This window comes from Phaseolus vulgaris, chromosome 8 (genome assembly GCF_000499845.2).
Source record: "Phaseolus vulgaris cultivar G19833 chromosome 8, P. vulgaris v2.0, whole genome shotgun sequence".
NCBI lineage: Eukaryota > Viridiplantae > Streptophyta > Magnoliopsida > Fabales > Fabaceae > Phaseolus > Phaseolus vulgaris.
Window position 1 is genome coordinate 53,539,651 of NC_023752.2, and position 23,984 is coordinate 53,563,634.

General features: G+C 36.1%; 2 protein-coding genes across 5 annotated transcripts; one reads left to right on the plus strand and one right to left on the minus strand.

Annotated features, from left to right (window-relative positions):
* The first annotated feature begins 15,709 nt into the window (after positions 1 to 15,709).
* On the plus strand, positions 15,710 to 17,751 carry LOC137824320 (two-pore potassium channel 3-like). Its single transcript, XM_068629902.1, has 2 exons — positions 15,710 to 16,708; positions 17,607 to 17,751. Exons 1-2 carry the CDS (start codon positions 15,720 to 15,722, stop codon positions 17,749 to 17,751), a joined length of 1,134 nt encoding a protein of 377 aa, XP_068486003.1. The 5' UTR covers positions 15,710 to 15,719.
* On the minus strand, positions 16,950 to 23,206 carry LOC137824319 (uncharacterized). Of its 4 annotated transcripts, none has more exons than XR_011083237.1 (6): positions 22,818 to 23,206; positions 21,912 to 22,111; positions 19,631 to 20,100; positions 19,389 to 19,462; positions 18,929 to 19,018; positions 16,950 to 17,320 (listed from the first exon to the last, which is right to left on the minus strand). XR_011083237.1 is itself a non-coding variant. In XM_068629901.1 (5 exons), exons 1-4 carry the CDS (start codon positions 22,990 to 22,992, stop codon positions 19,426 to 19,428), a joined length of 882 nt encoding a protein of 293 aa, XP_068486002.1. In that variant the 5' UTR covers positions 22,993 to 23,206; the 3' UTR covers positions 17,574 to 19,018; positions 19,389 to 19,425. The 4 variants fall into 4 exon arrangements, 1 of the variants encoding a protein (XP_068486002.1); XR_011083236.1 differs by lacking the exon at positions 16,950 to 17,320 and adding an exon at positions 17,574 to 17,865; XR_011083235.1 differs by lacking the exon at positions 16,950 to 17,320 and adding an exon at positions 17,574 to 17,865 and having other exon boundaries at positions 17,956 to 19,018.
* Positions 23,207 to 23,984: the final 778 nt, after the last annotated feature.

The following is a 23,984-nucleotide window of genomic DNA, read 5'->3' on the forward strand; positions in this document are numbered from 1 at the left end:
CAACCAATAATAATAGTGATAAAACTTATATATATATATATATATATATATATATATATATATATTTGCAGCAGCATATAGTTAATGTTTATGGCAAAATAGTATACTAGTAACTTTGCGATTGATGTTTTAAGAGCAAAACATATAATTTAAATTGCCTAAATTATGCACAAGTTCAACTTAAGAAATTTGTGATTGATATTTGAATTTGCCGCGTGTTATGAATCATCACTGTGTTAATTACAAAAAATAATGTCTTTTAACATATATATGAATGGAAGAGTATGTAAAATTTGTACGGATGTGAGGAACTGCTTTATCTCTTTTGTTATTATTTTTTTTTAATGAACACGATATAGGGATCTAGTGGATAACACAGTAAGACCAATGTACAGTAAATCTCTACCATACTTCTCTGCAGTGAAGTAAAAAAGAGAGAGAAAAATAAATAAGAAATTAAAGATTATAAGAAATTGATATATATGAATTGTTGGGAAAAACGGGTAATTTTCCCACTAAAACAGAACCCTAACAGAGCTACCCGAAAAGAGATAAAGAGGAAAAAATACACCAGAAAATTATTAACGGAGTTCGGCCAATTTAGCCTAATCTCCGAGCACAACAAAAACAAACTTTGCAGTGCTTCAAATTTGCGTCTCCGGGCGCCAACTTCAAATGTGCAAGATATTAACCAAGTCTAAACAATGTTCAAACTTGGCCCTTGTAACCACCTTGGTTAGCATATCTACATGATTCTCCGTAGTGTGAATCTTTTGGAGAACAATCTCTTCTTCTTCGAGAATCTCACGCACAAAGTGATAACGAACATCAATGTGCTTCGTCCGTGCATGAAAGACTTGATTCTTTGCTAAATGAATAGCACTCCGACTGTCAGAATATAACTCAAGTTGTTTCTGACCAACTCCCTAGTCTTTAAGCAACCCATGAAGCCAAATTGCTTCCTTCACAGCCTCTGTAATCGCCATATACTCTGCCTCTGTCGTAGACAAAGCCACCGTAGACTGCAAGGTAGACTTCCAACTAACTGACGCTTTTGCTAAAGTGAACAAATAGCCAGTTGTAGACCGTCGCTTATCCAAATCACCTGCATAATCAGAATCACAATATCCAACTATGCATTGACCAAGTGATTCATCTTGCTCAAATGCCAATCCAACATCTAAGGTATTTTGGAGGTACCGTAGAATCCATCTCACAGCTTGCCAATGACCCTTGCCCGGATCATGCATGTACCTGCTAACAACACTCACAGCCTGTGAAATATCTGGTCTCGTACACACCATTGCATACATCAAGCTTCCAACTGCATTAGCATATGGGACTTTCGCCATGTATTATCGTTCTTCATCAGTCGTCGGAGATAAACGACTACTCAATTTCAAATGAGGAGCAAGTGGGGTACTTATAGGTTTTGTATCTTCGTGTATACCAAAACGTTGTAGTACCTTCTGCAAATACTGTTTATGTGACAGCCAAAGTTTTCCCCTCTCTCTGTCCCTGTTTATCTCCATGCCGAGAATCTTCTTGGCTTCCCCCAAATCCTTCATCTCAAACTCTTTACTCAACTGAGCCTTTAACCTGTCAATCTCAACTTGGCTCTTTGCTGCAATTAGGTTATCATCAACATATAAGAGTAAGTAAATGTAGGAACCATCTTCAAGTCTGCGCAAATACACACAGTGATCATATTTGCTTCTCTTGTACTTCTGATCCTTCGTGAACTTATCAAATCGTTTGTACCACTGTCTCAGAGATTGTTTCAGTTCGTACAACGATTTGCTAAGTTTACAAACCCAATCTTCTTTACCATCAACCTTGTATCCTTCTGGTTGAGTCATATAGATTTCCTCCTTCAAATCATCGTGTAGGAACGCGGTCTTTAAATCAAGTTGAGCAAGCTCCAAATTCAACTATGCTACCAAGGCCAACAAAATTCGAATGGAGGAATGTTTAACAACTGGAGAGAATACCTCATTATAATCAATTCCCTCCCTCTGACCAAAGCCTTTAGCAACCAACCTTGCCTTGTAGCGAACATCTTCTTTATTAGGAAATCCTTCTTTCTTTGCAAATACCCATTTGCACCCAATTGCCTTCTTACCTTTTGGTAATTGTGCCAGCTTCCACGTCTCGTTCTTCTTCAAAGACTGCATCTCCTCTTCCATCGCACCTGCCCAATTACCACCCTCTGAACTCAGAATGGCTTTTGGGTAAATGGATGGAATGTCATCAACAACTGGAAGTGCATAAGCAACCATATTCATGAAACGAGCAGGCTTCTGAATATCTCGTCTTTGTCTTCTAACTGCAATTGGCGCTGATTGCTGTTCTTCTGCCATAGGAGAGTCACTTGTGGTATTTCGTGTTGGGATCACCACTGTCGGCTCAAACTCCACTTGCTTCCGGGCACACTCCACCTGTTGTGGAGTACTATCAGCTCCTTCTGAATTTACCTTCTTTAACATGGAAGATTCATCAAAGGTAACATCCCTGCTGATAATCATCTTCTTTGCCTCTAGACACCACAAACGGTATCCCTTCACTTCAAGACTAAAGCCCATGAAAAAAGCCTTCTTTGCCCGTGGATCCAACTTTGATTCAATCACATGATAATATGCAAAGAATCATAATCAGTTGCAGGTTTTCCAGACCATACCTCTAACAGGGTTTTGCCATCTATAGCAGATGATGGCAAACGATTGACGAGATGTTGAGCGTATGTCCCAGCCTCAGCCCAAAACTCTTTGCCTAACTCAGCATTAGACAACATACAACGAACTTTCTTCACAAGTGTCTTGTTCATACGCTCCGACACCCCATTCTGCTGTGGTGTTTTTCTAACAGTGAAGTGTCGAACTATGCCACAATCTTGACATACCATCAGGAACGGATCACTCTTGTATTCTCCTCTATTGTCTGTTTGGAGAACCTTAATCTTCCTTCCTGTATGGTTTTCAACTTGAGCTTTCCACTTAAGGAAAATTTCAAGCACATCATTTTTGTTCTTCATAGTAAACACCCCAAACTCTCCTGGAAAAATCATCCATAAAAGTGACAAAATAATGCCTACCTCCGATTGACGGAGTCTTGGCAGGTCCCCACACATCTGAATGCACATAATCCAAATACCCTTGGTATTGTGAATTGCAGTGCCAAACTTCATTCTTCGTTGTTTTCCCAGAACACAATGCTCACAAAATTCAAGTTTGCAAGCCTTCGTACCTTTCAACAGTCCCTGCTTGGTAAGAATTTGCAAGGATTTCTCTCCAGCATGTCCCAACCTCATATGCCACAACTTCGTTGCCTCGACATCCTTCTTAGTGCTAGAAGTTGCTATTGCTACTGTCCCCACCACTGTACTACCTTGATAGTAATATAGATTGTTCTTTCTCACGCTTTTCAACATCACCAATGCTCCTGAAGTTGATTTAAGAATTCCATCTCGCATCGTCACAACTAAGCCTTTAGATTCTAAAGCCCCCAATGAGATGAGATTCTTCTTCAACTTTGGCACATACCGTACATCCCGCAAAATTATGGTAGATCCATCATGATTCCGCAGCTTGATTGAACCTATCCCAACTGTCTTACATGGATTATCATTACCCATGTAAACAACCCCGCCATCAAGTTCTTGAAATTCAAAGAACCAATCTCGAATGGGACACGTATGATAGGTACAACCTGAATCCAATATCCACTCATCTGGATACGATGATGCTGAAAGCGAGACAATTAAAGAGATATCTGATTCCACATCACTTTTGCATTCTGCAACATTTGCATCTTGTGGAGCCTTCCCTTTCTTCTGCAGTTTTGGACAGTCTTTCTTCCAGTGTCCTTTCTCATGACAGAAAGCACACTCATCTTTGGCAACGGCTCGACCTTTAGACTTAGACCTCCCTCTTCTCCCCTTTGTTTGGCTTTGCTGACAACCTCTTGCCACCAATGCTTCTTCTGATGTCGTTGATTTGGTTTTCATCTTATCCTGCTTTCTCAATTCATGATTATATAAAGCATAACAAACAACATCTAACGACACATTTTCCTTCCCGTGAAGGAGCGTAGTCTCCAAATGTTCAAATTCATCAGGAAGAGATGATAACAACATCAAAGCCAAATCCTCATCCTCAAACTTCACGTCTAAATTCAACAGGTCTGTTACTAATTGATTAAACATAGTGATGTGTGCATTCATAGTAGTACCTTGTTGGTAGTCAAATCGGAACAACCTTTTCTTCATCAGGAGCTTGTTCTAACCACTCTTCTTCGTAAACTTGTCCTCCAATGTCTTCCACAGTTTGTGTGCAAAAGTCTCATTGTTTACAGCATACTTCTGCTCTCTGGACAAGCAGGATCAAATAGTTCTGCATGCCAACCGGTTGATGATGCTCCAGTCTTTCTCCTCCACCTCTTCTGGTTTCTCTCCTTCAATAGCAATATCAAGACCCAGCTGAAAAAGAGAGTCCAAGACCTCTCCTTGCCACATACCAAAATGTCCAGTGCCATCAAATATTTCCACCGCCAATTTCAAAGTGGACACCGGGAACCTCGACCATGATGACGAGGAGCCTGACACTCTTGATACATCCTTCGCTTCTTCTTCTTGATTTTCCATTACAAACTCAAAATATAGTATTCAATATTACAAATAATTTCAAACAACCCAAGGCGAACCTTGGCTCTTGTTACCACTTGTTGGGAAAAACGGGTAATTTCCCCACTAAAACAGAACCCTAACAGAGCTACCGACAAATAATATTGAATAAACAGAGCGGAATAATAAAAGAGATAAAGAGGAAAAAACACACCAGAAAATTGTTAACGGAATTTAGCCAATTTAGCCTAATCTCCGAACACAGCAAAAACAGCTCACTTTTATTATTATGTGAGAAGATATTACAAATTGGGATATTTAACAGTGAAGGAAGAGATGTTAATTTATAACCTTCAAACCTCCTTCCCAAACAATGAACCCACCGATGTGAGACTTGGGACTAAGCCAAAATCAACATGAATAATATATACTATGACTGGTGACTTAACATCATCGAGTATTAATTATATAATTATTACCTGTGTTATGCTGAAATTTTTTTAAGGCGTGCACACGGTTCTTATCATTGGACCTTAACACGGTTTTTCATCAAAACCAATTATGACTTTGGATAAATTATGTGGCAGGAGTAAGTGGGTGTAATCTTTATCTATATTTATAATTTATAAATAATATAAATAGAGTTCACTCCAAAGGTAAAAATTAACACGTGTCATTTACAAAATTTTGATTAAAAAAATCAATTTTCTTTATAAAAAATAGTAAATATCATCTAATAAAAAGTTGACACGTGTTCTCAATCATGTAACCCTCATATAAGCATCATTTCTTTTTACTTTCTTTATTCTTTCCTTCATTAAATTCAAACTCTCTCCATTTCTTCTAAACGTTTCATTTTTCTTTCAACTACTTTGCCTTCTCTTTCACAAATTTGGCAACTGCACCTTCTGCAGTTTGCAATACCACTGCTGCAAATCTTTTTTTTCTCGATATTTTTCACTTGGCGCGTATTTTGAATTTTGAAATGACAATCGCGATGGGTTTATGAGAATATATAGGTTTATGAGACTCATTCATTTCTCATTTCTTCTTTTCATTTTCGAAGAACAGGTGATTCTTTTATCATTTCTATTCATTTTTTAGTTCATCCATATCATACATGTTCAGATGTGATGTAATTTATAGGATTTTCTGATCAAAGTTGCTTGTTTTTATCTTTTATGATGATTCTCTTAATCTCTTTTACCATTATTTCTCAAGTGTTTATCATATTTTTGGTTCCATGTTTGTTACATTTTTCGTGTTTTTTAGGGTTTAGGGCTCAAAGTTGCTTGCTTTTATCTTTTATGCTGATTCTCTTCAACTTTTTTACGGCTTGTTTTCTCCAGTGTTTTTTACATTTTTGGTTCTCTGTTCGTTACGTTTAGCGCGTTATTTAGGGTTTAGGGTTCAAAGTTGTTTGCTTTTATCTTTTGTGCCGATTCTCTTCATCTCTTTTACGATTTGTTTCTCCAATGTTTATCATGCTTTTGGTTCTTTGTTTGTTACGTTTTTCGCGTTTTGTAGGGTTTTCTGATCAAAGTTGTTTGCTTTTATCTTTTCTCCCAATTCTCTTAATCTCTTTTACGGTTGTTTTTCTCTAGTGCTTTTAACATCTGTGATTATCCATTTGTTACATTTTTCGCATTTTTTAGGATTTTCTGATCAAAGTTGTTTTCTTTTATCTTTTTTGTGAATTCTATTAATCTCTTTTACGGTTTCATTTCTCCAGTGTTTTTGACATTTTTGGTTCTATGTTTGTTACGTTTTTCACATTTTCTAGGATTTTCTGATTAAATTTGCTTGCTTTTATCTTTTATGTGGATTCTATTAATCTTATTTACATTTTTTTTTCGCAACTAATGCAATTTATAGGATTTTAACTTCAATTTTTCTTGATTTTATCTTTTTCTGCCCATTCTCTTCATCTCTTTTACAATTATTTTTCTCTTCACTATTTCTTGCTTTTATCTTTTTCCGCCCTTTCTCTTCATCTGTTTGACAGTTTGTTTTCTCTAGTGTTTTTTATTTTTTCGTTATGTGTTTGTTGTGTTTTTCGCAAGTGATACACTTTTTTAGGGTTCATCTTGCTTTATCTTTTCGCAACATTTTGTTCATCTCTTTCACAATTAATTTGGACTTCTAATATTAATCCATTCTCTGGAGTTAGGCCTTAAAATATCACTCCAACTGTCTGACCTTAATAATTACTAATATTATATAACTTAGTAAATTGTGAATTCTTTGTATTGTTTCTTTACTTCTTCTGACTATGTCAGATTCAGATTAGGGTAAAATACCAAGGTTGCCAACCAAGGACATATTCAACTTCATGAACATCTGCGGTGAGGTATGTTGTTTATAAGGTTAGAGTTAACTACCATTAATGTTGTACAAAATATTATCAAAATTAATCATACAATTGTATACAATTTTAGTAAAGGATATTTCTTTCGTGGATTGTGCTTTTGTCATAGAGTTTGCAACCCAATTTCGTGAGTTGTGGATTCTTCAAGACAGTAATGGTGCAATCTGTTGAAGATGGGAAGCTTTGATGTGCCAAATCCAAGTGAAGCCTGAAGCTGGGTGATGTCTTAGGTTTAGGTTTTGGTTTTGGGTTTAAAATCTTTGCAAGATCAGTTTTTAAATCTCAAACAAAGCTCATTTCAATAAGTTTTAAAGATTAAAGTGTCTTTCCATGCAAAGAGAAAAACATTCGATTAAAATGTCGAAATAATCAGTTGTTTGTAACTTAGCTGGAAAAGTTGATTTTAAAATTGTTTTGTAACTGACAAGAGCATTCAACCAGTTATTTCATGGTTTTAACCAATTAAATGTGTGTTTGTAACAACTTTTTGAAAATTTGTTTTAACTTATTTGATTATACAGTTTTGCTTTAACGTTAGCATTTCAAGGTTTATAAATATGTTTTTGGTTCAAACGTTTAAAGATTGATGAAACAGAAACCTTTGAAACTCTGAGCTGAGATTGATTTTAGAGATTACGAAACTAGTTGAGAAAAGGTTTCAACCAAGTTTTTAGCAAGATTGCCTTGTGCTTTGTTGTCTTTGAAAGAACTTATCAATAGGGTGTTGGTATATTGTGTCTTACCAGGTGTTTTCTAATCCTGTTCAAGTTCTTGTAATTGTTGATATAACATTTTGTATAACTGTGTAAAATCCTGTAAAGTCAGTGGGATTCTGGCTTGAGGTGATTGTTGTGTGCAAGAATGGTGAGTAGGCTTTGTGGGATTCAAAGTCACCTTCTTGTGTGTGGTGTTTGTGTAATCTATGGTTGATTGCATAGTGAAAACTCAGTGGTTTGACTGAGGATTGGATGTAGCTCTATGATAGAGTGAACCAGTATAATCTCTGTGTGTAATTCTCTCTATCCCTTCTCTCAATATCTGTTTGTGTTTTTCGTTGTCATAAACAACTGATTGAACTGCTATTTTAACCAGTTATAATTCTGCTTTTGTGTTTTGTTTTGTAATTTGATTAGCTTTCTAAATTGCTTTTCTGGGTTGATTGAAAAAGTTTTATTCTAAGCCAAGTATTTGTGAAAACAGATTGAAAACAATTCACCCCCCATCTTGTTGTAGCCATCAAATCTAACACAATCCATTTTGTGACGTACAACATGAATTTGTTGTGTTCGGTGATTAAGGATGGATGGTCATATTTAGCAAAGTATTATGAATTTGAACATCATCTTATAATGTTTCGTTATGTTGGTGAGAATAAATTTCATATTACGGTTTACGATGGAAATGCTTCATCATCTTCTGTTTTAATATTTTTTTATGGCATTAATCGTGCTCTATTGTTGTCTGACGGACCATTCTGTCATTTCACATTAACAACCACTATCTACCAATGTTATGGACCTTACCTGATGATAGTTCTCTTGCTTCCAATTTTTTTGATTTTTTTATTTCATATTTATTTATAATTTTTTTAATTGGAAATTTGTGTAGGAAGTTCCTCTTCCGTTTGGCACATTTATTCGCTCACAGACGTTCACTACTGTTGTTCTCCATGGTCCTTTAAAGGAGTTCACATGCAATGTTTTAATCGATGAATATGAAATAAGATGTGTATAATTTGGTACTGGTTTGAGGGAATTCTGTGAATTACATGTTCTTCGACAAGGTGAAAAACTATTTTTTGAATGTGATAATGAGAAGCCCTCTAACCACATTCAGGTCATTGTGGTCAAGGAAGAAACATTCGGGTAAATATGAACCGAACATGGGAATATTTTCCAATTATATTTCTTTGTTAGTTAAATAATGCTTTATATAATTATCCTTTTATGGTTTTACCACATTTGAGCTTTTCTTTGAATTATACGTATTCGTTATTATTATTGATTCTTAAGTGTGTTGGTATAGTTTTTTCTGGTACATTTTTGTAAATGTGTTGGCATAGTTTCATATGTATAACAGAAATATTGTCAGTACAGTAATTTTGAACAAAAAGTTTATTGCATACCAGACATGTCTGGGATAGACCCAGACTTTCTTTGCCATCGGCTTACCATGGATGAAAGGGTCAAGTCCGTTGACCATAGGAGAAGAAAGTTCAATGAAGATAAGCGCTTAGTCATCTGAGAGGAGACTCAGAAGCTTCTGGTTGCTGGCTACATAAGGGAGATCAAATACCCTAAGTGGTTAGCAAATGTTGTGTTGGTAAAGAAGGTCAACGGGAAGTGGAGGATGTGTGTCGACTTCACTGATCTGAACAAGGCTTGTCCCAAGGATTCTTACCTGCTACCGAGCATAGACTCCTTGGTTGACAACGCCTCAGGTTGTCGGTTATTAAGCTTTATGGATGCATTCTCGGGGTATAACCAGATTTGTATGACCCGAAGGATGAGAGTAAGACGACCTTTATGGTTGAGGTCGCCAATTACTGCTACAAGGCCAATGCTCGGGAGAAACGTGCAAGCATATGTAGACGACATGGTCGTCACATCGGAGAGGAAGGATTAACATATTTTCGATTTGGAAGAGTTATTCACAACTTAAAGCTTAATGTAGATAAGTGTGTGTTTGGGGTAGAAACATGGAAGTTCCTTGGCTTCCTACTAACTGAAAGGGGCATAGAGGCGAACCTCGACAAATGCGCCACAATCATAGGGATGAGGAGCCCGACCAATGAGAGGGAGGTACAACAAGTCATCAAATGCATGGCTTCCCTCTCACGTTTCTTATCGGCCAGTGGAGACAAGGGGTACCACTACTTCCAATGTCTTAAGAAGAACAACCGTTTTGTGTGGACTAGTGAATGCGAGTAAGCTTTCACCAAGTTGAAAGAGTACTTGGCCAGTCCCCCTATTCATGGTAAGCAAATCCCAGGTACCCCTATGCATCTTTACTTTGCGATTACGAATCGGGAAATCAGCTCAGTCATTTTACAAGATAAGGATAAGGTCTAGAAGCCCGTCTATTTTGTGAGTAAGGTACTGCAAGGACCGGAAACTCGGTATCAAGCCATCGAGAAAGTCGCCTTAGCCGTGGTGTTTACAGCTCGGCAACTTCACCACTACTTTCAGAGTTTCACCATGATCGTGATGATCGATATGCCTATTCACAAAGTCCTTCAAAAGCCTGATATAGCAGGTCAGATGGTCCATTGGGCGGTGGATTTATCCGAGTTTGAAATATAGTATGAACCACAGGGGCCAATTAAGGGCCATGTATACGCTGACTTCATGGTAGAACTTTCTTCTGAGGACTCCCAGCCCGATCCAAATGACTTATGTTGGGTCCTTTCGGTAGATGGATCCTCCAATCAACAAGGGAGTGGAGCTGGGGTCATCTTAGAAGGGTCGAGCGGGCTTTTAATCAAGAAATCCCTCAAATTTGCGTTTAAAGCAAGCAACAATCAAGCTGAGTACGAGGCCTTGATAGCCGAGATGTTGCTAGCCAAAGAGTTGGGAGCTCAAAGCTTGCTAGTAAAAAGTGACTCATTGCTTGTCACCGGTCAAGTCACAAGCGAGTATCAGTCCAAGGACCCACAACTAGCTTCACACCTCAGGTACGTACAGATCTTAAGATCAACTTTCTCTACGTTTGACCTTGTTCATGTTCCTAAAGAGCAAAACTCCTGAGCATACCTGTTGTCTAATCTAGCTAGCTCAGGGAAGGGAGGTCGACAGAGATCAATGATTCAGAAGACATTAAAGTCACTCGGGACAGCTGAAGGAGGATCAACTGAGGTCGACCATGTGGAGGTCTTAGGGATCAACTCAGGAAAAGGGAGAAGACATCAGTCGATGATTCAAAAAACCCTGAAAGTACCAAGAATAACCACCTCTGGGTTATTGGGGGATGAGTTTCTTGGAGTTTTGTAGGTCAACACAATAGAGACTTGGATAACACCTTACAAGCGTTACCTCGTTGATGGGTTACTTCGACTGAACCCATGAAGGCCAAGATTGTTAATAGGAATGCAGGTCAGTATACCTTGATAGTTGGCGACCTTTTTCGTCACGATTATACCCACCCAATCCTCACATGTGTAAGTGGAGATCAATGTGCTCGCATAATGGTCGAGCTCCACGAAGGCATTTGCAGTAGTCACATATGAGGACGAGCTCTCTCATTGATGGTCATCCGAGCTGGGTATTATTGGCCGACCATGATGGAGGATTGCGTAAAATATGCACAACACTGTGTGCAATGTCAGAAGCACACTAATTGGTGTCACGCACCAGCCGAGGAGCTGCAGTCAATTTATAGCCCGTGACTTTTCCATACATGGGGAATAGACATTTTAGTCTTTTCCCTTTGGTGATACGTCAGATGAAGTATCTCATTGTGACTAATGAATACTTCACCAAGTGGGTTGAAGTTGAGCCCGTTGCACAAATAAATGCTCACAAAGTACAACATTTTGTGTGGAAGAACATTGTGTGCCAATTTGGGATTCTGAGACACCTAGTGTCCGACAACTGAACCCAATTTGCTAGCCAACAATTGGGTAAGCTGTGCTCAGAGCTCGAAGTAAAGCAGGTGTTCGCCTCAGTAGAACACCCTCATACGAATGGCCAGGTTGAGTCGGCTAATAGAGTCCTATTGAGAGCAAAAGAAGTTCCCAAAATCCTGTGGGCCTATCACACCACCCCGCAATCAACAACCAAAGAAACGCTTTTCAGTTTGGTATATGGGTCCAATGTCATGACACTAGTGGAGATACAAGAGAATTCTCCTCGGTTCCAAAGCTTTATTGTTGAGGAATCTAATGAAGGAAGGAAGGTAAACCTGGATTTGTTAACATGCCCGTATTAACTCGGAGGCTTTAAAGAGAAAGGTGGAGTTAAAGAAAAAGACCAAGATGAAACCTTGATAGTTCAAGGTTGTCGACTTGGTGATGCGAAAGGCCCATCCCTACCAGTTGAAAAACAAGTTATCTCCAAAGTGGACTGACCCGTTTCGTGTAGTCGAGGTGCTCGGAAATGGAGCGTATGAGCTGGAAACCCTGGAGGGGGGAGTCATCCCGCGAACGTGGAACGTGACAAATCTCAAGTTTTACTTCAGTTAAGATATTTCGTTTCGATGCTTTCCTTTTGAACAATATGATGTTTAAGGTGATGCTCTTTTTCCCTTGAAAGAGTTTTTTAACAAGGTCATCTAGTGATAAATTTGTTCTCAGAAGATGGTGCATTAGTTTTGATTGATTAGTGTTGATGTAGCACACGATAAGTCGACCTAGCTCGGCATAAGTACGTTTACCAAAGCATAGGCACCTTATGAGATTAGTTTGCCTAATGGTTCACTTGATTTAGTGTTAGGTAAGACGACCTAGCTCGGCGTAAGTATGTGTATCCGAGCATAGGCGCCCTGTGAGATTAGTTTGCCTAGTGGTTCACTTGATTTAGTGTCAGGTAAGACGACCTAGCTTGGCATAAGTACGACTACCCGAGTATAGGTGCTCTGCGCGTAAAATTGGTGTAGATAAATTATTTGGCAAGGTAAGACGACCTAACTCGACGTAAGAATGACTACCCGAGTATAGGCGCTCTGCAAATTAATTTGTTATGGATAAATTGTTTGATTCGATGCAAGGTAAGACAACTTAACTCAACGTAAGAACGACTACCCGAGTATAGGCGTTCTGCAAATTGATTTGTTATGGATAAATTGTTTGATTCGATGCAAGGTAAGACGACCTAACTCGACGTAAGAACGACTACCCGAGTATAGGCATTCTGCAAATTGATTTGTTATGGATAAATTGTTTGACTCGATGCAAGGTAAGACAACCTAACTCGGCGTAGGAGCGACTACCCAAGTATAGGCACTCTACGAATTGGTTTGTTATGAATAGAGCCATTCACACATGGCAAGACGTCCTAGCTTGGAGTGAGTCGAGTCATCCAAGTGCAGGCACCCTGTAGTGGTGAGTTTGTTATATTTGGTACATGGTAAGTCGAGTTAACTCAGTGTGTGAACGATCATCCGAGTTTAGGTGCTCTGTGAGATGAGTAAATGTTGCATAGTGGAATCATTCGATTATACATGGTAAGTTGGGCTAGCTCGGTGTACGAATGAGTATGTGCCCTGAGAAATGAATAAGTGCTAAAACAGGTGAATCATTCTTAGCGCGGGATAAGACGACCAAGCTCGAAGCAAGTACAATTATCCGAGTAGGCGCTCTGCGAAGTAAAGCTCAGAGAAGTCATGATAGTCGGTCTTTGGCCAGGTTTGTGAAACAAAACTATACAAGTCGAGTTTGAGTGTAGGCTCGTTTTAGCTATGGGAATATGGTTCATCGAAAGGTTAGAAAGGTTAGTTCTCTATTAAGTGGAAATTCCACAATTTTTCATGCTTAAGTCCTGTTTCGATTGAGAAACACATATTTTTATTCATCATTGTTATATTCAATGTTTTTTGTGTTATGTAATTCATTTTACTTTGTACATTGATTACTATTATTATTATAACATTATAACATGATATTGAAATTATTTTCAGAGTTCACTTACAACGTGAGATTTGTGCCAAGCTGAAGAGATGAAGTTATTTTTTTATTTTTTTTTCGTGTGTAGATAAAAGTTGGGATAAAGTATGTAATTCAAAATTTTGTATTGTCTAATTTATTTATTTATAAACAAAAATAATTTGTGTATTATTCATTAGTTATCATTATTTATTAATTATCATTTTTATTAGTTATTTATTATTTATTGAATTGAATGTTCAACTCTATAATTTATGTTTCTGTAGTGTAACTTATAGTTATAGTGTTTTAATTGTTGAAATTTTTTTTTTATAGAATACCCATGTGCAGGGGTACAGGGCTTGTTCAGTATCATTTGTCAGAAAAACAAAAGGGTGCAGAACTGAGTTATTTTAGGAATCTTGTTGATGATATGCATTTTCATGTGTGATATATGGTTGCATCCACCTGGAAGCCTCACCTGCATTTCATCACAGAGAAGATACATAGCAAGGCTTCTCTTAAAACCCAAAAAATACACACTCATTAAGAAGTTGTACAATCTCCCTTTTTTGTTTTTTTCTTACTCCTATCAGAGGTTTCTTTTATGATATAAAAAGAATGTTTTGGATCTTTATGAATGATTTACTTCGTAACATTCCATCCTCATCTAAAATTATACTTTGGTGGAATGACTATCTAGTATGCAGTGTCATCATAACTATTGCTAACTAATTTTGGTATCATAGGTTGTTTCGTAAAAACATTTGTGACTGCAGATGAAGTTGAATTGATGTTTATGAACAGGTGATCGCATTGGATCATTATATATAAGAACTTAAAATTTGTAACATAGGCGCGCATTTTATCTTTCTTTTTGTCTAACTTGGATATACAATGTTCTTTCCTTCCTGGTAGGAGGAACCATGAGGATTTGCATCTGTTTCCTATAATACTGAACCAAGAAATTAGAAGATTATCAGCCCAGATAATTATGCAATTACTGAATGAATAATACTTTACTGAGAGAATCTGCTATAGATGAACTTATAGTTTTGTGAATCATATTATTACTGATTATGCAGCAGAGTTTTATGTTCATAAGGAAGAATTCTCTATTTGGAAGTTCTGATGTAATTCTTATTTATATCAACATCAATCTTATGGATCCTTAATTCATTTTGTTGCATGGAAAATTATGAAATTATTATAGTGATAACTGTTTTTTAGTTGAATTACTGTATGACCTGACAGGTTATAAGAGTGAAATGGTCACTCCATGCTTGGGAGGAGATTGTTGTTGAACTTCTTCAACAGCTGAGAGGAAATGCAGCAAGAGCGTTGCTGGAAAGAGTAATGAAGATGAAATGTAAAAAAATAAAAGCTCCAGGGTCGATTTGACTTGAGAAATGATTTATCTCATGAAATATTTTTAGATGAAGATGATTACATAAATGAATCTATAATAGCCCTTTTTGTTGTTTAATATTCATGACTTTTTGCCCTCTGAAGTCTTACAGCATTATGAGCTACCTTAGTTAGCAATAAATACTTTAGTAGAATATTATTATACTTTTTTCGTTAGCATAAGAAAATACATATGAAATAAAAGCAACTATTTTCAAATGCTTTAAAATAAGGTAATGGAAACAATACGAAACAAATAAAGATATAATCGAAAGTTTCTATTTAAAGGATGCATAGGTATCTGCATTCTCATTTCCACTATCAAATTTTTAAAAAAATATTTTTGTTTTTCAGGTTTCCACTCACTAGAGTTGACAAGAGAGTTAAGGATACACATAGAATTTTCGTATAATTGAATAAAGTTTCAAAGTTTCAAAAATGGATATTCAGGTGCATAATTTTAATTTTTCCTATTTTGTTGTTTTAGTATACTTTAAACATAGAAAAAAGTCTCTCTGTTTTTGTCTTTTTTTTTGCTGCAAGTGTATTGAACACTCACTTTTTCCTTCACAAACAAATGCATGAGCTTGAATTGACAGAAGGCGAATGCATTATGAGTCTCAGCCACAGCACAAGTGTACCCCCCATTCTTCTCAAAGTTTTGACTAGTAGTTGAAAGAAGCTGTGAGAATGATACTAGCTTGCAATCATTATTCCTCCCCACTCCTGAACTGCAATCTGAATGCACCATGCAGAAGCCCCTCTTGAACTCTTGCTCCAGAGAAGAAGAAACAGACTCACCACCCAAGGAACTATCTGTCCATGGTCTTGATCTTGCCTCATCACTATTCCAATCTAGTACGCCTCATACCACCAATGAAGCTAAGAGTTCTTTTAACCTCAGACCCAACTTGGCCTGCATGAAAGGAAGGTTTATCCAGCGTTCTCGTTCTGCACCATCTTTATTATTTGCTGACACGGCGGTAGATTTTGAAGAGCCCTCTGAACCGGACAAGTCATCAACTTTAATAGTTAGACTATCTTTTATTGGTGTTTTCTTGTATGTGGCAACTGGGGTAGCAGTGTACATGATTACTGGGAGTTTCAGGGGCACTACCACTTTCAGGCCTTTGGATGCTGTGTACTTTACAGTGGTAACTCTCTGCACTATTGGATATGGAGATATCGTTCCTGACTCCACTTTTACCAAAGTCTTTACATGTGGTTTCATTTTAGTGGGTTTTGGATTTATTGGTTTTCTGCTGAATGTGTTGGTTGCACACATTTGCGATACACAAGAGGCATTCTTGTTGAACATGATGGATGAAAATCGATATAAGAAAATTCTCAGGACGTATATGGTTGATGAAGAGAAAGGAAGAATGAGGATAAGAACCAAAGTTTGTCTGGCTTTGGCTGTTGTCATTAGCTGCATTGCTATAGGAACAGTCACAATGCACTTTGTTGAGGACCTGAATTGGGATGACAGTATTTATCTCTCCATTACCTCTGTTACAACGGTTGGTTATGGGGATATTTCTATCAGAACCGTAGCCGGAAGATGCTTTGCGATTATATGGCTTTTGGTAAGCACATTGGCTGTTGCCAGGGCCTTTTTATACCTCACAGAATATAGTATTCACAAAAGAAATCGTAACATGGCAAAATGGGTTCTTCAGAAGAAGATAACCTTGTCAGATTTGGCGGCTGCAGACCTTGATAACGATGGATCAATCAGGTATGTCAGGATGTTTATAGTACACCTCCATATAATATCTTTCCATATTATTTTCACTTGTATAAATGGATTACAGCAGAATCAGTTCGTTGTTTACAACAATATTTATAATAAGTCGAAGCCTATTTAAAAAAGCAAGAATGAATAGAATACTAGAAGAAGTCCTTAGCTAAATCCTGTTTTAGCGACTTGGTAAATAGTAATAAATTAGGAGTAATGATAAACTAGCAAACGGGAGCCCTGAGTAAATCAGTTTACTTGAACATTTCTAATTGTTTTAGCTTTACAAATTACAGCTAAAAAAGCATGATGGGCACAGAAATCAAAGGATCCTCGTAATCTCATACCAGGATTCATTAATATTTAAAGACTGGACATGTGCATATATAGTTTACCACCGTTTCAAAGGACTATTTTATTTTAAATAAAAAAAAAAATATCATGCAGTACAACAGGATAAATAATCTTTTTCACCCTTGTCCCAACACTCCACTGTAAATTTGCATCTTCTTAGTTAAAAGTCCTTTCACATCTCTCTTATGGCCATATGATTTCACCCTCTTCAGTCTGAAGTAACCAAAACAGCATAATGACCTTAGGAACTATCTGTAGCTGAATGATTGAAAAAGGAAAATGAACTCAGTTCAAATGCCAAGTGTTTGGTTCTCACGATTAATAGTGACATAATTCCACTATGGTTGGTTGACAATGGCTTCGAACTGTATGTTGCAATATAGAAACTGATGTCCTAAAGGCATCAAAACGACTTCTCGGGTTGAGCCAATAGGTCTCTACCACATGCAAAGATTATACAATAATTTAGTTCAATAGAGAATACTGACTACTGAGTTATCACTTTTATTCATTTTTGTTAAACATTTTGTTTTTATTAGTGCAGCAAGTCCGAATTTGTCATATACAAGCTCAAGCAAATGGGGAAGATTACAGAGTTAGACATTCTGCAAATAAGTAAACAATTTGATTCCTTGGAACATGGCATGTACGGCAAGATTACTCTTGCTGGTCTCATGGAAACTGTCTAATTCAAACATCTCTTCTAAAAGGCCGCAGCAGTATACGAGACTACCACTAATGTAGAGTGTATCATGTTTGCAATCTTATCCTGTGAATGGAGCGACTGTTTTTGCTACTGAAACCTGAGACCATCATCAGGCCACAAAGATGTTAGCTCATCACTTATTATGTTTTGGTCAAACACTAAAAGTGTGATGCACATCATTACCAACCATTTGCTATCAGTTGTCCATACGCATGAAATACGGATACTCAGTGAATAGAAGCATTTCCTTTACTTGCACCAACACTTGTGAAAATTGAAAAGCATAATATCACGGGTGCCCACTATTATTCTTACTTTGTATGTCATACCTCAATGTAAAAAGAATACACAATTTGGAATTTTGTGGTACTCTATTCTGAATAATATTTGACAAGTTTCTTGCGTAAATGGGACTGCCCATCTGAATGGCTCCCTCTATGATGAGTACCGTTAAACATCTTGGATTTGGCAGGTTTGTGAGCAAGTGAATTTGTGATAGTAGTTAAACATACCATACTTCAAACTAATACGTTTTAAAAATCACGCAAGGGACCTTTCAGATGCAAGAAAACTGCTGAAGGTGTTAGCATAATTATTACATTAGTTCACAGAAATTTGTGCAGTCTAGTTATGAATACATTTTTTGTTCTGAACATTCAACAAATCATTTTCTGCAATTGAAAAGTTTTAAACTTGTAGTGGCAACACAGCCTTTTTGTAACAATTAGGGTATGCAAAATGGTAGCATTCATCACGATAATAGACTTAGAAAATCAGCAGCTAAAACAATAACAGTAATATCAAAACAAATGAATCGGTCAGTAGTGATTAATAAATGAGTTAATTTGTCATCTATTCATACCAGTTGATGAGTGATTAAAAGCATAATTTACTAAAACACACACACACACATTTATAGAACTGTCTCATTAGACTCCTAAATGACATCACCAGGTCGTCAACTTCGTATCAATTAAAGTTGTACTTGATAATAAAAACCAAGAATGTTAAAGGAGAAAAAATTCAAAGGCTAATATCTGTCAAAATTGTGATCAAGGACTAAAAAAAATCTGACAAAGTTTAGAGCAAAAGGATAGTATAGTAAACCTTATAAAATATGCGAATCATGGAAGTAATATTTAAAACCAAAAAAAGCCAACCTTTTAGCCTGCCTGGAACAAAGTAGATTCATGATTAAATATCTAATTCCTCCCGAGTCATGACAACAACAAGAAACTTTTAGGGGTAACCTGCAAGGTAAAGTGATGCTGCATTACCATACACAAAAAGGACATCTCATGGAATCCTCGAAAAATACTTCATCATTACTACGTTCATTTAGGAGACAGATTAAGGTCAGAAAAGTTTGAAATGCAAGTTAAGACAATGGACAAGCAACTTCACTGGGCAACTCTTAGTCCTTACTTATAAGGCCAATTTCTCAATCTGCTGTCCTCTATGATCAATCATATGATCACAATTTGTAAAGAATAATGCTAAATTAAGATATCAACATCTCTTTCATCTCGGATGTGCCTTTTTCTGTTTCCACATTAAGCGATTAAGGGATACAAGAAAATTTTTGCAGACCTTTTTATGACGAATAAAGTTAGTTCTCACCTGGATGTAGAAGATGAGTAAAGCAAAACAAAATTTATCAGATCCTCAGTTTTTCCTCCTTGGTACTTCTAATTCTGTGAGATTGAGAATTGAAAAGGTGTTATATTACTTTTCTTCATCGTAATATGAATATTCATAATAATTCAAAATCACCAGAGAGAACCTACTCTAAATTGATTTTCATAGTTAAATCTTCAAAGGAAACAATAAGAATTATGCATTGATCTATCAATGAGTTGTACCTCTGCCTAATCCCATGAATGCTCTCAAGGAGTTCAATTGTTTGTTGCAACCTGGAATTCTTTGGTCTCTCTTCATTATCAACTACCAAGGCTGAGACGTTCAAAACAGTAACTAGCTCAGCTTCAATTTCACTCAGTTTTTTATCTATCCGTTCCATGAAATCCTCATAAGAGGATATTTCTGACAACTTTCTGGCTAAATTGTCTTCATTTGAACTTCCTATACTAAGGGATTCCTGAAGATTCTGAATCTCCTTATCATCCAGTGGATTTCCCTCACTTTCAATAGAAAGTTGCACATCTTGAATATTGTCGAAGTCCATCGTTTCAGGATCTGAGTCATCCTTAGTGAAATCATTTTGAACTTCCTCCTTTGGAGCAATAATTCGAACTGGACTTGAAGCATCTTCTGTTATGTCTTCAATGTTCACAGTATTTCCAATTAGCTGACTTTCTTTGAAAGATATTGCCTGAAACCACAATAGATTTATTTCATTGTACAGTTAATAAAAATGCACATTTTAAGTAATAGCAACATTCACATACAGACCAAGAGAAAGAATAAACATTATAAATAGACGCAAACCAAAAATATAATTTTGAAATACATGAGATATTCAGCACTAACAGTGTGGGTTGACAGGTATAGTTATGCCCATCAGTCAGTAGAACATACAGAAATATAGATTTAGAGACCATCACTAAAGGTAATCATTACTTATTTATTTTTTAATTTCTCTAGCATAAAGCTTACACGTGACCTACATATTAACAGCTTATAGTTTTGGAACAACCAAGTTACATGGTCTAAAAAGCTTAATTACCAAATGAGAATATATGAAATCCAGTTACATGATTTAACATCTTATGAGTTTTGTAGCAATGTAAGATGTATATACTTTTATGTATTTTGAACTTGCAAATAAATGCAACTGTACAAACTATAAAACTCTATACAAATATTATGTTGGGGTTTGCTATGGAACTCTCCATGTTCAGACTAAGCAAAACCACAGAAAAATGATGCCTTCAAATAATTTCGCGACAGATAAATTCAAAAGCAGTTTGGTCTTTTGCAATATTGAAGTCAATGCCACCCCATCCATCCACTGTCTTCCTGGACACTGATAATTTTCACATGGTGCATACTATAAATGACAAGCTAGTAGCAAATGAGGTGAGGGACATTCACTGAACTGATGGAAGGAACCCGCTTTTCATCATCACCTTCTACAAAAGATGTTGGTTGTAATACTTTGACTGCAGATAGTTCTATACACGGATACAATCAATTCTAATAGAAAAATTCAAAGGGGGTACAAAAGGATATTTCCAAAGTGCATTTTTAACATGAAAACATGAAAGTTATTTTGGTGGTTTCATTGAAAAATTTGCAATTTACTTATTTTCCATAGCTAGTACAATTTTTAATTAGAAAGGAACAGTTTACAGAGAAATAACTTATACAAACAGATGAGAATTGGGAATCCTTCTCAAATGACCATAGAGAAGGGAGTGATATATGCAGACAGAAGAAAACAATAGCCTGAGAGGCATATATACGAAGCAGCAACTTCGACGACACCGGGAAATGACTAATGTTCAATATATAGGACACTACACCACCTTTGATGTATACAGATAACCAATGTGACAAAAATCTCAATTGAGAATTAAGATTTATAGAATTTACACTATAAAAACAATTTTGATACGGTTTCCCAGTAATAACATCCTTCACAATAGAATTCTAAATAAGAAACATGTATCTACAGTTAAAATAACTAGTTAAGTATTATGGAAAACAAGCCTAAAAAAAGAGTCATGAATTACTAATAATATAAGTTGTTCCTTTTCAATTTCTTTTTTAGTTTTTTATTATAGTAGCGTTTAGCCAAGAATAGGTGTTGACTCATTTTCTTTACTCATACTCAAGCCACGTCCGATAAGTATCATGCCCAAAAATTGTAGGATATGGCAACAGAGTATTCTGCATAGGTATCGGTGCTTCCTAGTAGGTCCACAGTTCCTTCTGCAGATGCTCATGCCTTTATCTGTAAACAATTAACAACTTTTCCGAAAACACTTGAAATAAATCCCTTCCTCAAACATATTGGCAATGCATTAGATTAAGAATCTAACACTCTAATGATAGGAACAATTCATAACTTACTTAACAAAGGTGTTCTCCCTCAAATGTATTGATATTTATGATAATGATGGCATCATTGTCAAAATGACAAAAGAAACTAAGATTGTAAAACAAATGAATTCACTTTACCTCACTTAGCTTTGCTGAAAGCTCATCAAGCAATTCAATGCGTCTTTTAGACTTGTCTAAAGCCTGCAACACCTTCTTCCTCTGAAAAAGCATTTCCCTTGCGTAATTTTCCTCCCTCTTTTGAATACTTAGAGCTGCCTGTTTTTGAAGCTTCTCTGCAGCTTCTGATAACCGCAAAAGCCTCAATCTAGCATTAGTTGCTGTTAACAACCACATATCAGTTTTGTATTAGAAAAATACCAATCACTCATTCAATTTCCTCCCCTTTTTCTTCTTGTTTCTCTTCCTTTTTCATCATATCACTATCTATCACTTTTTCTTCCTATTTCCCTCTCTCTTTTCCATCCCCAATAACCCCATTTCGAGGTGTGCTTTTATAAAATAAATAAACCACCAATCTCAACCTCAAATAATTGGCCCCTCGCCTAAATAGTTCCTAAAGTAATAAAATTGTTTAAGCAGACTGTGAAGTATTGAATATCCATCATTGTATTGTCTAAGTTTGTGTATTTCAGTACAGTTCCGAAACTAATTTGAAGAAATTTTCAATATTTAAGGACTACATAACACGATTTTAAATACCTCTTAACCTACTTAAGCAATTTTTCTTACAAAAGTAATACTTTCAAGGTCCAATTGGTGAATTACTCCTTTATATTATTTCAATATAAGCCTCAATCCTCAATCTTTACTTCACGAAACCTTTGTACAGCTGTTCCGTTATATTTCTTTCAGTAAGAATTGTAATGAAAAAGTGAAAAACTAAAACCTTAATCATACTCATGGGCCTGACTGTAAAGGGTGTTTTTCGGAAAACATTAATTCAAATAGAGAAACAAAGTCAGAATGAAAGAAGGTAGCAATGGCTTGAAGAAGAACAATTTGAAATGGGTAGGGTAGGGTTACCCTTGGCTCTGGTGGCGTCAGCCTCAGCATGAAGGTGATCAAGTTGAGAACGCAGTTGCTCTGTGTTGATGACAACTGGAGAAGAAGAAGAAGAAGAAGAAGAAGAAAAGCAGCACGTGGGCCTCCTCCATGAAGGAACAGCCATAGCCATAGCTGTCACTCTAACACAGTTCATTATCAACCCTTTCTCCCTTCCACTCTGCAACCTTACACTTTCGAACAACTTCTCATAACCAGTTAAATGGATGTGTTCAATCTAAGGTAGATTCATACGGAAAATGTCAAATTCAATATTTAGTGAAAACAATCTTCACTAAACCTTAAAACACATGTTAAGATTGGAGCCAAATCAGTTTATGTTAATAACATTTTTACTTCTTGTCAGGGTCAGGAATCTAGAATGTTACAGAATTAATATATAAAGTTTTTTTTATTGTAAAATAAAAGTTAATAAAGTGTACAAAAATCATGATATGAAGATATCTCAATTTTTTTTTTAAAAATGATATTACTTTTTATCCTTTTTCTCATTCTTTTTCTTATTATGATCTTAATTTAATAATCATAAATTCAAGATAAAGCGTTTCAATCTTTAACCCTCTTTTTGGTACAGTCAATTTATTTCTTGGTACATAATATACAACCCTTACTTTTAAAACAAATTTTCCCTTAAAAGGAAATAAAAAGTACAAGATTCTAAGCAAGAAATATACAAATATTTAAAACAAAAACAAAGGAGCAAAACAAAATAATCTTTATGTACAGATTTGGCTAAGAGTAAATATTTTTTTCAAAATTTCAAATTTAATTTCAAAGACTCACCTTTTTACTAATTTCATTTTAATATCAAGTAATAATAAAATGTCTAATACCCTTTTGTTGAGAATGAAATATTGCAATAATAATCTAAGATTCAAATGTAGATAGAGAGGGAAGAGAATGATATCCAACAAAGATTTTTGCTTTTTATAATGAATTGAAAGAAAGATTTAAGATGATACATAAAATGATATAAATGAAGATTGTGGCAATGGATGAATGTGAGGAAGTGAGATTGAAGTTAGGAAGTCTAATCCAACCAAAAGCACTAAAACATGTCAACAATTTCATGCTGCTGTAAAGAGTTTTCACTTGTCAAACAAAGAAGGGTAATCATGAACCCAGCAA

What these genes read in the sequence shown, in the direction of transcription:
- LOC137824320 (XM_068629902.1), top strand. Translation starts at nt 15,720, where the DNA reads ATGCAGAAGCCCCTCTTGAACTCTTGCTCCAGAGAAGAAGAAACAGAC. An exon ending in GATAACGATGGATCAATCAG is followed by an intron (nt 16,709 to 17,606) that starts GTATGTCAGGAT and finishes TTATTAGTGCAG; the next exon opens with CAAGTCCGAATTTGTCATAT.
- LOC137824319 (XM_068629901.1), bottom strand. Translation starts at nt 22,992, where the DNA reads ATGAACTGTGTTAGAGTGACAGCTATGGCTATGGCTGTTCCTTCATGG. An exon ending in TTTCAGCAAAGCTAAGTGAG is followed by an intron (nt 20,101 to 21,911) that starts GTAAAGTGAATT and finishes TTGTGGTTTCAG; the next exon opens with GCAATATCTTTCAAAGAAAG. An exon ending in ATTCATGGGATTAGGCAGAG is followed by an intron (nt 19,463 to 19,630) that starts GTACAACTCATT and finishes TCAATCTCACAG; the next exon opens with AATTAGAAGTACCAAGGAGG.